The sequence below is a fragment of the Cherax quadricarinatus genome, chromosome 27 (genome assembly GCF_038502225.1).
Source record: "Cherax quadricarinatus isolate ZL_2023a chromosome 27, ASM3850222v1, whole genome shotgun sequence".
NCBI lineage: Eukaryota > Metazoa > Arthropoda > Malacostraca > Decapoda > Parastacidae > Cherax > Cherax quadricarinatus.
In genome coordinates this window covers 31,126,112-31,141,027 of record NC_091318.1, presented here as the reverse complement: position 1 = coordinate 31,141,027, position 14,916 = coordinate 31,126,112, and the positions used below count along the sequence as shown (strand labels likewise).

Here is a 14,916-nt window from a genome sequence, read left to right as displayed (position 1 = left end):
TTATCCTTCAACATTATTGCTACTCCTTCTTTAGCTCTAACTCTATTTGAAACCCCTGACCTAATCTCATTTATTCCTCTCCACTGAAACTCTCCCCCCCCCCCTGCCCCCCTACCTTTGTTTCACTTAAAGCCAGGACATCCAGCTTCTTTTTTTCTTTCTTTTTTTTTCTTTTTTTTTTCTTTTTCTATTTTTCTTTTTCTATTTTTCTTTTTCTTTTTTCTTTTTTTTTTCTTTTTTCTTTTTCTATTTTTCTTTTCTTTTTCTATTTTTTTTCTTTTTTCTTTTTCTTTTTTTCTTTTTTCCTTTTTTCCTTTTTCTTTTTTCCCTTTTCTTTTTTTTTTCTTTTTTTTTCTTTTTTTCTGTTTTCTTTTTTTTTTCTTTAATAACTTGACAGCAAGCATCTGTATGATTGATCACCCAGTTTAGTGCGAGACCTCTTCTATTATTGTATTGGTCACAGCCAGCCTCAAATCCAGGTGTAAATTGCTGTACATCACTTCTTCAACCATTGCCTCGTTATGCAGCACGTTGGGCCACATCCATATATATGTATGTCAATATGAATTATTAGGCCTAGTGGTCAGGCCCTACAGCCAAGCAAGGTGTTAAAGATTTGAAATGACAGTTGTATGGTTCTGCTCTTTCATTAAAAATCATCACTAAGAATTTTAAATTGAAGATAGGATTTGTATGTCTTGCCTGTAGCACCCTGCTTTCAGGCATTCCTGCCCTTCTTCTGTAACTGGTGCTATTGACTTCATTTTTGGGGGGGAAGTGGACTCTTTGATGCTTCCCCCCTTTTTAATCTTTTTTGTACTCCAAATCCTTTTTAAGCATTCACTTCAGGTACTTTATGGTACTTCAGTATTCAGTATGGTAAAACTTCCTACTTCCACTACTATTGCCACCTCTTTCACTTCTGCCTCTTTCACTGCTACTGCTTCCATTTCAATTTGTTCAACTATTAAAGTTGACAACCACAGAGTAATTTGAGGATATTTTGTACTAGGTACATTACTATATTTTGTGCTGTATAATGACTGTTTACAATACATTGACTAACCCCTTGTCTTGCTAGTAATTGGTATGCATGCTTAAGCATAATTTGTTGCTTAATTATTTTTTAAGAGCAAACATTGTAACAGAATTTCCATTATTCCAGTTTACAGCGAATAAAGCAGGAAAAACGTCAAAAGGATGCACAACGTAAACAAAAAGTAACTGAAAACCGGAAGCATTTGGCTAATGTTCGTGTTGTGCAGAAAAATCTTGTGTTTGTGGTTGGCCTCTCTACACGGTTAGCTGATGCAGAGGTGAGTTACATTCTGTAAACATTTCAGCTGTGTAGCCCTTGTGGCTTAGTGCTTCTTTTTGGTTATAAATGTAAACATTTCATTGGTAGTTAGGAAGACCAAACAAAATGTTTGATCAGAAATTTGAAGTAGGTTGGACAGATGTGGAAACAGCACTTTGAACCAGTTGGCCTCCATCACTATTTTAGTTTAAAGTTGCATCATGTACATTAGTTCTCTGGCTCTGTGTGTGTGTGTGTGTGTGTGTGTGTGTGTGTGTGTGTGTGTGTGTGTGTGTGTGTGTGTGTGTGTGTGTGTGTGTGTGTGTGTGTGTGTGTGTGTGTGTGTGTGTGTGTGTGTGTGTGCGTGCGTGTGTGCGTGCGTGCGTGCGTGCGTGCGTGCGTGCGTGCGTGCGCGCGTGCGCGCGTGCGCGCGTGCGTGCGCGTGTGCGCGCGCGTGTGTGTGTGCAGGGGGAGGGGAGAATTGTATGTGACAATGAATTAGTTGATCTATGTGGCTATAAATTAACATCCACATTCCTCCAGTTCCATCATAGAAGTACTAGTGATTTGGATGTGCTTCTAGTTTGTTATAGACTGGCCCATTGTTTTCATGATTTGTTGAAAAAGGGGTCCAAGCAGTCATTACTCAAACTGTAGTTTCGCATCTCGTCTCGCTCTTTTTGGGGAGGAGTTGTGGCTATCTGATTGGTTGCTTGAGGCAGTTTCAACTTTTTCAAATGTTCACTTTGGGCTCTGGAATATTTCATGATGTGGGCCCCAAATGGGGCCTTGGACACTAAGGGGTTGAGGCGTGATGTCATGCACGTTGGTTGCATACCCCGTGTCTTGTGCTGTAAACTTGTATATAGAAAAACATCTAATGTGTTTTATGTACCAGCAGGAGAGTTTTAGTAATGCAGTGGGGATCATGATGAGAGTATGATGCTTTATTGAAAGAGCATGGTCATTATAGTCAATTATAGCTGAGATTATAAGAAGCCATCTCGATAAGCATAGCTTGATTAATGATACTCGGTCTTGTCTAACTAATTTATTAACTTTCTTCAGTAAAGCTTTTGAGGCTGTTGACCACAATAAAGAATTTGATATTATTTACTTAGATTTTAGTAAGGCTTTTGATAGAGTTCTGCACCATAGACTGTTAAAGAAAGTGGCAGCTCATGGCATTGGGGGAAAAGTGCTCTCGTGGATCGAGTCATGGCTCACTGACAGGAAGCAGAGAGTGTCCATAAATGGGGTTAAATCCGAGTGGGATCTGTAACAAGTGGCGTTCCACAGGGATCAGTCTTGGGCCCGTTGTTGTTTATAATATATATCAATGATCTTGATGAGGGAATTACTAGTGATATGAGCAAATTCGCCGACGACACAAAGATAGGTAGGATAATTGATTCAAACGTAGATGTTATGGCACTTCAGGAGGATTTAAACAAACTCTATTCTTGGTCAGAAAAGTGGCAGATGCAGTTCAATGTAGATAAATGCAAGGTTCTGAAGCTTGGGAGTGCCCATAACCCTAGTACTTATAAGTTAAATGATGTAGAACTTAGCCATACAGATTGCGAAAAGGACTTGGGGGTTATGGTGAGCAGCAACCTTAAACCAAGACAGCAATGCCTAAGCGTACGTAATAAGGCAAATAGATTACTGGGATTTATATCAAGAAGTGTAAGCAACAGAAGTCCAGAGGTCATACTGCAGCTTTATACATCATTAGTAAGGCCTCACCTAGATTATGCAGCTCAGTTCTGGTCTCCGTATTACAAAATGGACATAAATTCGTTAGAAAACATTCAGCGTAGGATGACTAAATTAATACATAGCATTAGAAATCTTCCTTATGAAGAAAGATTGAAGACTTAAGTTACATTCACTTGTTAGACGAAGAATGAGGGGAGACCTGATCGAAGTGTATAAGTGGAAGATAGGTATTAATAAAGGGGATATTAATAAGGTCTTGAGGATGTCTCTCCAAGAGAACCTGCAGTAATGGATTTAAATTAGATAAGTTTAGATTTAGAAAGGACATAGGAAAGTATTGGTTTGGAAATAGGGTAGTTGATGAGTGGAACAGTCTACCTAGTTGGGTTATTGAGGCTGGGACTTTGGGTAGTTTCAAATCTAGGTTGGATAAGTACACGAGTGGGAGGGGTTGGATTTGAGTGGGACTTTCACATCAGAGCTTATTTCTTGGGTGGCATTGAAAATTGGGTTGGGCAAATGTTTTGTTAGTGGGATGAATTGTAAAGGACCTGCCTAATATGGGCCAGCAGGCCTCCTGCATAACATTTTTACCCACTTTAGCATTGAAATCCCCAACCACCATTACTCACACTTGATTCAAAACTCCCCACGCATTCACTCAACATTTCCCAAAATCTCTCTCTCTCCTCTACACTTCTCTCTTCTCCAGGTGCATACACGCTTATTATAACCCACTTTTCACATCCAATCTTTATTTTACTCCACATAATCCTTGAATTAATACATTTATAGTCCCTCTTTTCCTGCCATAGCTTATCCTTCAACATTATTGCAACTCCTTCTTATGTTCTTATGTTATATAATATGATCTCCACTGCTTACAAACCAGGTATCCAGTTGCTAAAAAATGAAAAATGACTGTACCTGGAGGTTGAGACAATGCATCTTGGATTATTGGTATAACTCGTTTAGTTTTTGAAATGTCAAGACCTTTAGGTTCATGAAGTTCCAGTTATATATCTATAGGATACTCTTTGGCTTAAGAAAGGGGTAAGAAATTCTTAGTTTAAAAATATTAACTTGGAGTAAAGGTGCCTAATCTTTAAGCTTTTAATGTACTTTTTATCTGTTTCAAAAAATTAGAGATATCTAATGAGAAAATGAGCAAAAACACATTTAGCATAGAAAACTTAATATAGTACTTCTCAGACTGGGGGCTGTATCAAGTACAGTAAAGCCCCCCAGTGGATGAAATGATATTAATAAAGAATTTGTTGATAATTGCCTTTACCACATGGTTTTTAGCATGTCTTGTTAACTGAGAATACTTAATGGAATTCTGAGTCTCCAAGTACCTTACCCTCATGTGCTAGGGTAGTCTGATTTGCTGTAAATAAATTTGCTGAACTTTCTCTTGTAATGTATTCCCTGCTCATAGCAAATGTGCTCATGAAATAAAGAAGAGCCAGAGGTAAATGCAGGAAAAGTGTATGAAGCAGTGGGTGGAATAAAAGTGGTAAAATAGTGTGAGATTGACTTGAGATGTAGTTTTGGGGCAGTTGGTGTATTTGTTCAATATATAGTAGAACCCCCATATCTACTGATTTGGTATCTGCAGTTTGTTATCCATGGTATGTTGTGGCCCAAAAATATCTTAATTTTACATAATGGCCCCAAAGTGCAAAAGTAAGAGAAGCTGGTAGTTCTTCAAAGCCTAAGAGAAGCCATGAAGTGCTTCTCATCAATGAAAAGTGATAATTCTCCACTTACTGTGTATAATTTATCAAACTTTATAATAGGTATGTATAGACTTAAATATAGGGTTTGCTACTATCTGCAGTTTCAGTATCCATGGCAGTATCAAGGAGGCCTTAAAAAGGGTAGGGGATGTGTAGATAAAGTTAACATTGAGACATAAAAGTGAAAAATACTTTAATAGGGGTTAGGACCTGTGTGTGACATTGATTTAGAAAAAGGCATATAGTAGGGTAGATAGGGGTAGTAATGTGGCAGTGTTGCAAATGTATAAATAGGTAAGTTACTAATAGGAATAAAGATTCTTTTTGTTTGGAATTTGACTCGGGTTAGGGTATGCAAGGACCATTTTACCAGTAAAAGTGGGCTATAGACAAGGATGTGTGATATTACCATAGTTAACATATTTGTGGATGGTGTTGTAAAACAGTGAATTCTAGTGTTGGACAGGTGCGAGATTATAAGATAACGAGTCTCATAGAAAGTGAGAGTTGCCACAGTTGCATTTTGCCAATAACACCTTTTCAGAAAATCTGAAGAGAAGTTGAGTGGGTGGATGGGTTTGGATGTGTAAAAGGAGGAAATTACAAGTGAACAGGGATGAGAGTAATTAGGAGACTAGTCAATGAAAGATTGGATATCAGATTTGAGGGATGGTGCATGGAGGAAGTGAATGTATTTAGACATTCGGGAGTGAATATGTCAGAACATGAATCCCTGTCAATTATGTATATTTCAGCTACATATTTTATAGTCCTTTTTATGTAATTGAAATTCTCTTTCTTTCCAGACATTAAAGAAACCAGAATACTTTGGAAAATTTGGAAAAATACATAAAGTTGTTATTAATCATAGCACTAGTTATGCTGGGTCTCAGGTAAGCATTGCCTTTTAAAAGGTTGAAGAATGTTAAGTAATAAAGTTCAGATTAATGTGAAATGTGGATGTGTGAACAAAACCACATGTTACATTTTTAAATTCACTGTATTAATAAATGTTTCCATGTAGTTTTTAAATAAGAAATAGTGCTAGTTTTTTCACATGAATAAACCTTTTTAAATACATTGCTAGGGTCCAAGTGCATCAGCATACGTGACTTACCAGAGAGCGGAGGATGCACTTAGAGCCATTCAAGCGGTAAATAACATTCATGTAGATGGGCGGACATTGAAGGCCTCCTTGGGAACCACCAAGTATTGCTCCCACTTCATGAAGAACCAGCAGTGTCCCAAACCTGACTGCATGTATCTTCATGAATTAGGTAAAATGAAAACTTGCACTCCATTGTTAGAAAGTAGTGGGAGGTAAAAATACAACTGGCTGCTTCTGTTATTTGAGATTTAGAAAAATAAGTGTTATTTACTATATGCTCATTGTTGAAATATATAATTATAAAAAGAAATATTATACTGTACTTGTTGGTGAAAGATTGTTAACCTTTTTCCTGTCAGTCGTGTAAATCTCGCATTGACATCAAGGGTCTTTGCTTTGATGTAAGTTTTGAGCTTGGGTCCCTCAAATAAGCTATGAGCAGTGAATTTTGGCCTAGATATGGGAAAATGGGTCGGTGCAGTGTGTGGGCACAGAATTTAAAAAAAAAAAAAAACCTGCCGCTGAGCATGATAAAAGCAAAATTGACATTGTTTTGTTTAAAGTAAAAAATTTGAGTTGTTTTTCTAGAATTAATTTTATGGCTTTATTGACTAGGTATAATTTGTTAGAGTATAAGATATGGTACTGACAGATGATTTTGGCTGGTTTCAGGACTGGAAGTAGTTTAAAGTTGGGTTCAAAGTATTGGAAATAGTAGATTTTTGCCGATCTTTCCCTGAGGACGAGTAAGGACCCCATGCACTCCGGGTTTGTTTTATGGGTTTTTACTAGGTCTTGATTCATTTATTAGGATGCTGTAAACCATGACCAGCTGTTCCTGGTTATGTAGGGTAAATCTTATTTATATATACATGTATATATTCTTTCTTTCAACACACCGGCCGTATCCCACTGAGGCGGGGTGGCCCAAAAGGAAAAACAAAAGCTTCTCCTTTTACATTTAGTAATATATACAGAAGGGGTTACTAGCCCCTTGCTCCCGGCATTTTAGTTGCCTCTTACAACACGCATGGCTTACGGAGGAAGAATTCTGTTCCCCTTCCCCATGGAGATGAGAGGAAATAAACAAGAACAAGAACTAGAAAGAAAATGGAAGAAAACCCAGAGGGGTGTGTGTGTGTGTGTGTGTGTGTTTTTTTTTTCTCAACAAGTCGGCCGTCTCCCACCGAGGCAGGGTGACCCAAAAAAGAAAGAAAATCCCCAAAAAGAAAATACTTTCATCATCATTCAACACTTTCACCACACTCGCACATTATCACTGTTTTTGCAGAGGTGCTCAGAATACAACAGTCCAGAAGCATACACATATAAAGATACACAACATATCCCTCCAAACTGCCAATATCCCAAACCCCTCCTTTAAAGTGCAGGCATTGTACTTCCCATTTCCAGGACTCAAGTCCGACTATATGAAAACCGGTTTCCCTGAATCCCTTCACTAAATATTACCCTGCTCACACTCCAACAGATCGTCAGGTCCCAAGTACCATTCGTCTCCATTCACTCCTATCTAACACGCTCACGCACGCTTGCTGGAAGTCCAAGCCCCTTGCCCACAAAACCTCCTTTACCCCCTCTCTCCAACCCTTTCGAGGACGACCCCTACCCGGCCTTCCTTCCCCTATAGATTTATATACTTTCCATGTCATTCTACTTTGATCCATTCTCTCTAAATGACCAAACCACCTCAACAACCCCTCTTCTGCCCTCTGACTAATACTTTTATTAACTCCACACCTTCTCCTAATTTCCACACTCCGAATTTTCTGCATAATATTTACACCACACATTGCCCTTAAACAGGACATCTCCACTGCCTCCAACCGTCTCCTCGCTGCTGCATTTACCATCCAAGCTTCACACCCATATAAGAGTGTTGGTACTACTATACTTTCATACATTCCCTTCTTTGCCTCCATAGATAACGTTTTTTGACTCCACATATACCTCAACGCACCACTCACCTTTTTTCCCTCATCAATTCTATGATTAACCTCATCCTTCATAAATCCATCCGCCGACACGTCAACTCCCAAGTATCTGAAAACATTCACTTCTTCCATACTCCTCCTCCCCAATTTGATATCCAATTTTTCTTTATCTAAATCATTTGACACCCTCATCACCTTACTCTTTTCTATGTTCACTTTCAACTTTCTACCTTTACACACATTCCTAAACTCATCCACTAACCTTTGCAATTTTTCTTTAGAATCTCCCATAAGCACAGTATCATCAGCAAAAAGTAACTGTGTCAATTCCCATTTTGAATTTGATTCCCCATAATTTAATCCCACCCCTCTCCCAAACACCCTAGCATTTACTTCCTTTACAACCCCATCTATAAATATATTAAACAACCATGGTGACATTACACATCCCTGTCTAAGACCTACTTTTACCGGGAAGTAGTCTCCCTCTCTTCTACACACCCTAACCTGAGCCTCACTATCCTCATAAAAACTCTTTACAGCATTTAATAACTTACCACCTATTCCATATACTTGCAACATCTGCCACATTGCTCCTCTATCCACTCTATCATATGCCTTTTCTAAATCCATAAATGCAATAAAAACTTCCCTACCTTTATCTAAATACTGTTCACATATATGCTTCAATGTAAACACTTGATCTACACATCCCCTACCCACTCTAAAACCTCCTTGCTCATCCGCAATCCTACATTCTGTCTTACCTCTAATTCTTTCAATTATAACCCTACCGTACACTTTTCCTGGTATACTCAGTAAGCTTATTCCTCTATAATTTTTACAGTCTCTTTTGTCCCCTTTCCCTTTATATAAAGGGACTATACATGCTCTCTGCCAATCCCTAGGTACCTTCCCCTCTTTCATACATTTATTAAACAAAAGTACCAACCACTCCAACACTATATCCCCCCCTGCTTTTAACATTTCTGTCATGATCCCATCAGTTCCAGCTGCTTTACCCCCTTTCATTTTACGTAATGCCTCACGTACCTCCCCCACACTTACATTCTGCTCTTCTTCACTCCTAAAAGATGGTATACCTCCCTGACCAGTGCATGAAATTACTGCCTCTGTTTCTTCCTTAACATTTAAAAGTTCCTCAAAATATTCTCGCCATCTACCCAATACCTCCATCTCCCCATCTACTAACTCCCCTACTCTGTTTTTAACTGACAAATCCATATTTTCCCTAGGCTTTCTTAACTTGTTTAACTCGCTCCAAAATTTTTTCTTATTTTCATTAAAATTTCTTGACAGTGCCTCTACCACTCTATCATCTGCTCTCCTTTTGCACTCTCTCACCACTCTTTACCTTTCTTTTACTCTCCATATACTCTGCTCTTCTTATAACACTTCTGCTTTGTAAAAACCTCTCATAAGCTACCTTTTTCTCTTTTATCACACCCTTTACTTCATCATTCCACCAATCACTCCTCTTTCCTCCTGCCCCCACCCTCCTATAACCACAACCTTCTGCCCCACATTCTAATACTGCATTTTTAAAACTATTCCAACCCTCTTCAACCCCCCCACTACTCATCTTTGCACTAGCCCACCTTTCTGCCAATAGTCGCTTATATCTCACCCGAACTTCCTCCTCCCTTAGTTTATACACTTTCACCTCCCTCTTACTTGTTGTTGCCACCTTCCTCTTTTCCCATCTACCTCTTATTCTAACTGTAGCTACAAGTAAATAATGATCCGATATATCAGTTGCCCCACTATTAACATGTACATCCTGGAGCCTACCCATCAACCTTTTATCCACCAATACATAATCTAATAAACTACTTTCATTACGTGCTACATCATACCTTGTATATTTATTTATCCTCTTTTTCATAAAATATGTATTACTTATTACCAAATCTCTTTCTACACATAGCTCAATTAAAGGCTCCCCATTTACATTAGTACGTACATATTATTATTATTATTACTATTATTATTCTTTCAAACTGGCCATATCCCACAGAAGCAGGGTGACCATAAAAGAAAAACAAAAGTTTCTCTTTTTAACTCCACTAATGTATACAGGAGAAGGGGTTACTAGCCCTTTGCTCCCGGCATTTTAGTCACCTCTTACTACACGCATGGCTTACGGAGGAAGAATTCTGTTCCACTTCCCCATTGAGAATTATTATTATTATTATTATTATTATTTTTAATTTAGGGAACTGGAGCACAGATCCAGTTCCCTAGATCAAGAGCCCATCATCACGTACATACTAATAATAATTATAACAATCATGATAATACAATGTATTAGTAATAATAATAATAATAACTAAGGAGAAACTTCAAAAGGCTGCCAGTAGTTGGCACCACCATCAACAAAACATTGGTAACCACTACTAGTACACTTTTCATCTGTCTAGACTCAAGTAGTTTATTAGTATTAGGTTAAGTCTCCCTGAAATGCCTCGGCATGATAGTGGCTCCCTTTGCCCCACTCATATTATATGTAAAGATACATTGTAACCTTGGCAAAGAAATAAATATTTCATTTATTTAAGGAACCTCCCTTGAGGGGAGAGTTCACATCCTGAAATTTTGTTCATATCTACAAGCAAAAAATCAACCAAACGACAGTTCGTATCCTGGAAAATTCGCCTGGTGGGGCGTAAAGGAGGTTTTGTGGGCAAGGGGCTTGGACTTTCAGCAAGCATGCCTGAGCGTGTTAGATAGGAGTGAATGGAGACGAATGGTATTTGGGACTTGACGAGCTGTTGGAGTGTGAGCAGGGTAATATTTAGTGAAGGGATTCAGGGAAACAGGTTATTTTTATATAGCCGGACTTGAGTCCTGGAAATGGGAAGTACAATGCCTGCACTTTAAAGGAGGGATTTTGAATATTGGCAGTTTGGAGGAATATACTGTGTATCTTTATACGTACAGTATATGCTTCTAAGCTGTTGTATTCTGAGCACCTCTCCAAAAACAGTGATTATGTGTGAGTGAGGTGAAAGTGTTGAATGATGAAAGTATTTTCATTTTGGGGATTTTTTCTTTTTGGGTCACCCTGCCTCGGTGGGAGACGGCCGACTTGTTAAAAAATAAATATAGCATAGAAAAGAGTAAGGTGATGAGGATATCAAATGATTTAGATAAAGAAAAATTGAATATCAAATTGGAGATGAGTAGTATGGAAGAAGTGAATGTTTTCAGATATTTGGGAGTTGACGTGTCAGCAGATGGATGTATGAAGGATGAGGTTAACCATAGAATTGATAAAAGGAAAAAAGGCGAGTGGTGCATTGAGGTATATGTGGAGAAAAAAAAAACACACTATCTATGGAGGCAAAGAAGGAAATATATGAAAGTATAGTGGTACCAACATTCTTGTATGGGTGTGAAGTTTGGGTTGTAAATGCTGCAGTGAGGACGCGGTTGGAGGCAGTGGAGATGTCTTGTCTAAGGGTAATGTGTGGTGTAAATAGGCAGAGAATTCGAAGTGTGGAAATTAGGAGAAGGTGTGGAGTTAATAAAAATATTAGTCAAAGGGCTGAAGAGGTGTTGTTGAGGTGGTTTGGTCATTTAGAGAGAATGGATCAAAGTAGAATGACTTAGAGTGAATAAATCTGTAGGGAAAGGAAGGAGGGGTAGGGGTCGTCCTCGAAAAGGTTGGAGGGAGGGGATAAGACTTACAGCAAGCGTGTGTGAGCGTGTTAGTGAATGGAGAATAATGGTTTTTCGGACTTGACGAGCTGGTGGAGTGAGAGCAGGGTAATATTTAGTGAAGGGATACAGGAAAACTGGTTAGCCAGACTTGATTCCTGGAAATGTGAAGTACAATGTTTGCACTTTGAAGGAGGGGTTTGGAATGTTGGCAGTTTGGAGGGACATCTAAACTGTTGTATCTGAGCACCTCTGGAAAGTGATGGTGAAAGTATTGATTGATGATGGAAGATTTATTCTTTCTTTTTGAGTCACTCTGCCTCAGTGGGAAATGGCTGATGTGTTAAAAAAAAAATAAGAAAAATGTGATAATGTGAATATGGGAGCAATATGGCAGATGTTGCAAGTGTATGGAATAGGTGGTAGGTTACTGAAAGGAGTTAAGATTTTTTAAGCATAGTGAGGTTCAGGTTAGGATGTAGGATAGAGATTATTATTTTTCAGCTAACCCTTTCAATAACTGTCATGTAGAACAATGTTATTGAGGCTAGGGTCCCCTTGCGTAGTTTTACATCATGAGTTCAGCTTACTTGGATAAACTGTGAGCAATAAATTTTGCCTTGCGTATGAGAGTGGGTCTGCGCAGTGAGTGTACACAGTATAAAAAATAATCCTTTCCCTATGCGGTGCATGATGGGGAAAAACAAACCTGACCATGTATTTGGTTTAATATAGCGACTTTGAGGTGTTGTAGGATTTTTTTGTGGTTTTAGTGTCTTTCTCAGTGTCGTTTTATACAATAGAAGACATACTACTGAAATAATGATTTTGGTTGGTTTCAGGATCAGGAGTAGCTCGAAATTGGACTCAAAGGATTGGAAATATTTTTGCAGATTTTTTCCTGAGAAAGATTCAGGCCCTCTACACCCCCTGTCTGTTTTATGGGTTTTTAGTAGGTATAATTTAATTATTGGGATGCTGTAAACCATGACCAATCATTCCTGGTTATATTTCATCAGCAAAAATATATCTGCTACTTTGAGGTCAGTTTCAAGCCATTTCTGGTCCTGAAACCAACCAAAACCATCTCTGTAGTATGTCTTCCATTCTACTAAGACACCATGAAATTGCCAATGAAATTGTTTGAGAAAACACCTTGGTTGCTGTTTTAAAACAGTCAAGATTTTTGCTTTTCACCATCATGCACTGCATGGGGGCAGGATTTTTTTTTTTTATTATGCACACTTGCCTCGCAGACCCATTCTCTCGTATCTAGGCCAAAATTTATTGCTTGTAGCTTATCCGAGCGAGATGAACTCGTGACGTATAACCATGTAAGGGACCCTGGCTTCAATGACTTAATTCTACATGATAGCCACTGAAAGGGTTATTTACTTTTCGAATATGGTACCCCTGTATAATAACGATTATTGCAACAAATACAAAAATCTACAATAATTGTCATTCTTATTCAGGAGATGAATCTGCAAGTTTTACTAAAGAAGAAATGCAACAAGGAAAACACCAAGAATTTGAAAAGAAACTTCAAGATCAATATTTAGGCAATCCAGCATCGGAAAAAAATAGGTGAGATTTGTTCATAAAGTAATTTATGGTGTTATGTACATTACTCATTAAATCTAAAAGCAAGCAAGCAAGTAAGTACAGTATTTAGGATATCCTTTGTAATGCCATTACTCACTACCTTAAATAAAAGTAAGTTTGTATAAAAGAAAAGATTAGGATTACAGATTTTAAGACTTTCAGTGTGCATTAGTTAGGACATTATAATATGGAACCATTGGCTAAGCTTAGACAAAGAAATTGCTGTAGATTTCTTCATATTTTTGAGGAAAACAGTTTGTTGCACATTTGTTTACTACAGCTTTCTACTGCTGTATTCAGATTTGGTTTTATTAGACATTATCAAATGGAGGCCACTATACGTAAATCTTTTATCTGACATTTTACGTAGTCAAACATGATTTGAAAAACTTGCATGTGTTCATGGAAAGCCTGTTTATTAAATAAAAGCACTACACTTAAATTGTGTGCTTGCATATTAAAGGAGACAACTGTATGCTTGCAGGTGTGGTGAATATTGGAGTGAGTATAGCAGCCCTGTGGTATTATGTTTTAATGAAACATAATTCTGTAAGAGAACAAATTTAGAGAGGGGAAGCAACTCAGATGGATTTCTTTAGTACTAATGGATGTAGAGTTAGGTAAGTGGATAGTTAGTGCATTGATGTATTGGTCTGTAGGGTGGAGTGGCCATTAAAGTGGTAGAGAATAATGAGGTAGGTTGAATTTAAGTAATAAAACAAGACATGATTGGAAGTGTATGTATGGGAGAACTTCAAATAGACGAAGTGTTTATGTAGATGTTGATGTAGGGTGGGGTTGTGTGTGCACTTGATCTTTTACCTCCTTACTTCTCAGGTGGTCAGTTGTAATTCAATTTAATAGCTTCCATATACTCTATCAAGGAGTATGTGGAAATGTTTAGTGGTTGTGGCTTTTGAAAAGCCTACTGTTAATTTAATTTTTATTACTGACCACTTCCCACCAAGAATGTTTTTTTTATTTTTCAGCACGACTGTATCTCCACCTCAAGCAACCACCGCAGGAAATTCCAATTCGAATAAAAGAACATCAGGAGGGGGTAAAGAAAATACTGCCCCCAAAAATCAAGATACAAATAATCCGAATACTAACTCTGGTGAGGCTTGGCCATCGCTCAGTGCTGTAGCTACTAAAGAGAGTAAAAAATCGAAAGGCAGTAAATCTGATAGAAGTAACTGCTCGGCAAGACACACGCCGATAGACGAACCCAATAATAACAGTAATATTAACAATAATAAAAGGTAAGTTTTTGGTATTTCATTTAACTGATTTTTTCATTTTTATCAAGGGAATCCCTTTATTAGCAAGTATCATTGATATTTTTATTTTTTTATGACCATTACATTTTAATTTGTTCCTTGTGGTAATGGTTGAAGTGATAGATGTCTACATGAATTTTGTCCTCCTCCACTTCAACCAAGGCAGTGACGAGAAAATATTGGCTTACTGAATCGTGTGAACTTCAACCAGTTGAGATGTTTCCTGTTAAAAAAAAAAATATTAATATGCAGCATTTTGGAAAATTCAAATAAAAACTTCAGAACTATTGCCTGGATCCAAATAAAATGCTTTTTTTTTTTTCCTTTCCTCTTTCTCAACAAGTCGGCCGTCTCCCACCAAGGCAGGGTGTATCAAGATTATTTAATTACCCCACAATAACACAGGAAAGGTTTTCTGGGTTTGACCTGTGGGCAAGTTAACTTCTATGAAGGGGTTAAACAGTGTAGGACTAGTGCAGGTGCTAAGTACATAGTGTCTGCACTGAAGAATGGGTGGGGACATTGTGGT

General features: G+C 37.9%; 1 protein-coding gene across 8 annotated transcripts in view; it reads left to right on the top strand.

Annotated features, from left to right (window-relative positions):
* Cnot4 (CCR4-NOT transcription complex subunit 4) overlaps positions 1-14,916 on the top strand; it is an 88,922-nt gene that overhangs the window by 13,392 nt on the left and 60,614 nt on the right. For all 8 annotated transcript variants that reach the window (XR_008407409.2, XM_053779979.2, XM_053779978.2 and 5 more), the window contains 5 exons: positions 1,166-1,316; positions 5,568-5,654; positions 5,849-6,038; positions 12,978-13,089; positions 14,097-14,369. Coding sequence is in view for 7 of the 8 variants with exons in the window: in XM_053779979.2 (XP_053635954.2) it covers positions 1,166-1,316; positions 5,568-5,654; positions 5,849-6,038; positions 12,978-13,089; positions 14,097-14,369 (813 nt within the window). In the remaining variant the exon portion in view is untranslated. The remainder of the gene's footprint in view (positions 1-1,165; positions 1,317-5,567; positions 5,655-5,848; positions 6,039-12,977; positions 13,090-14,096; positions 14,370-14,916) is intronic.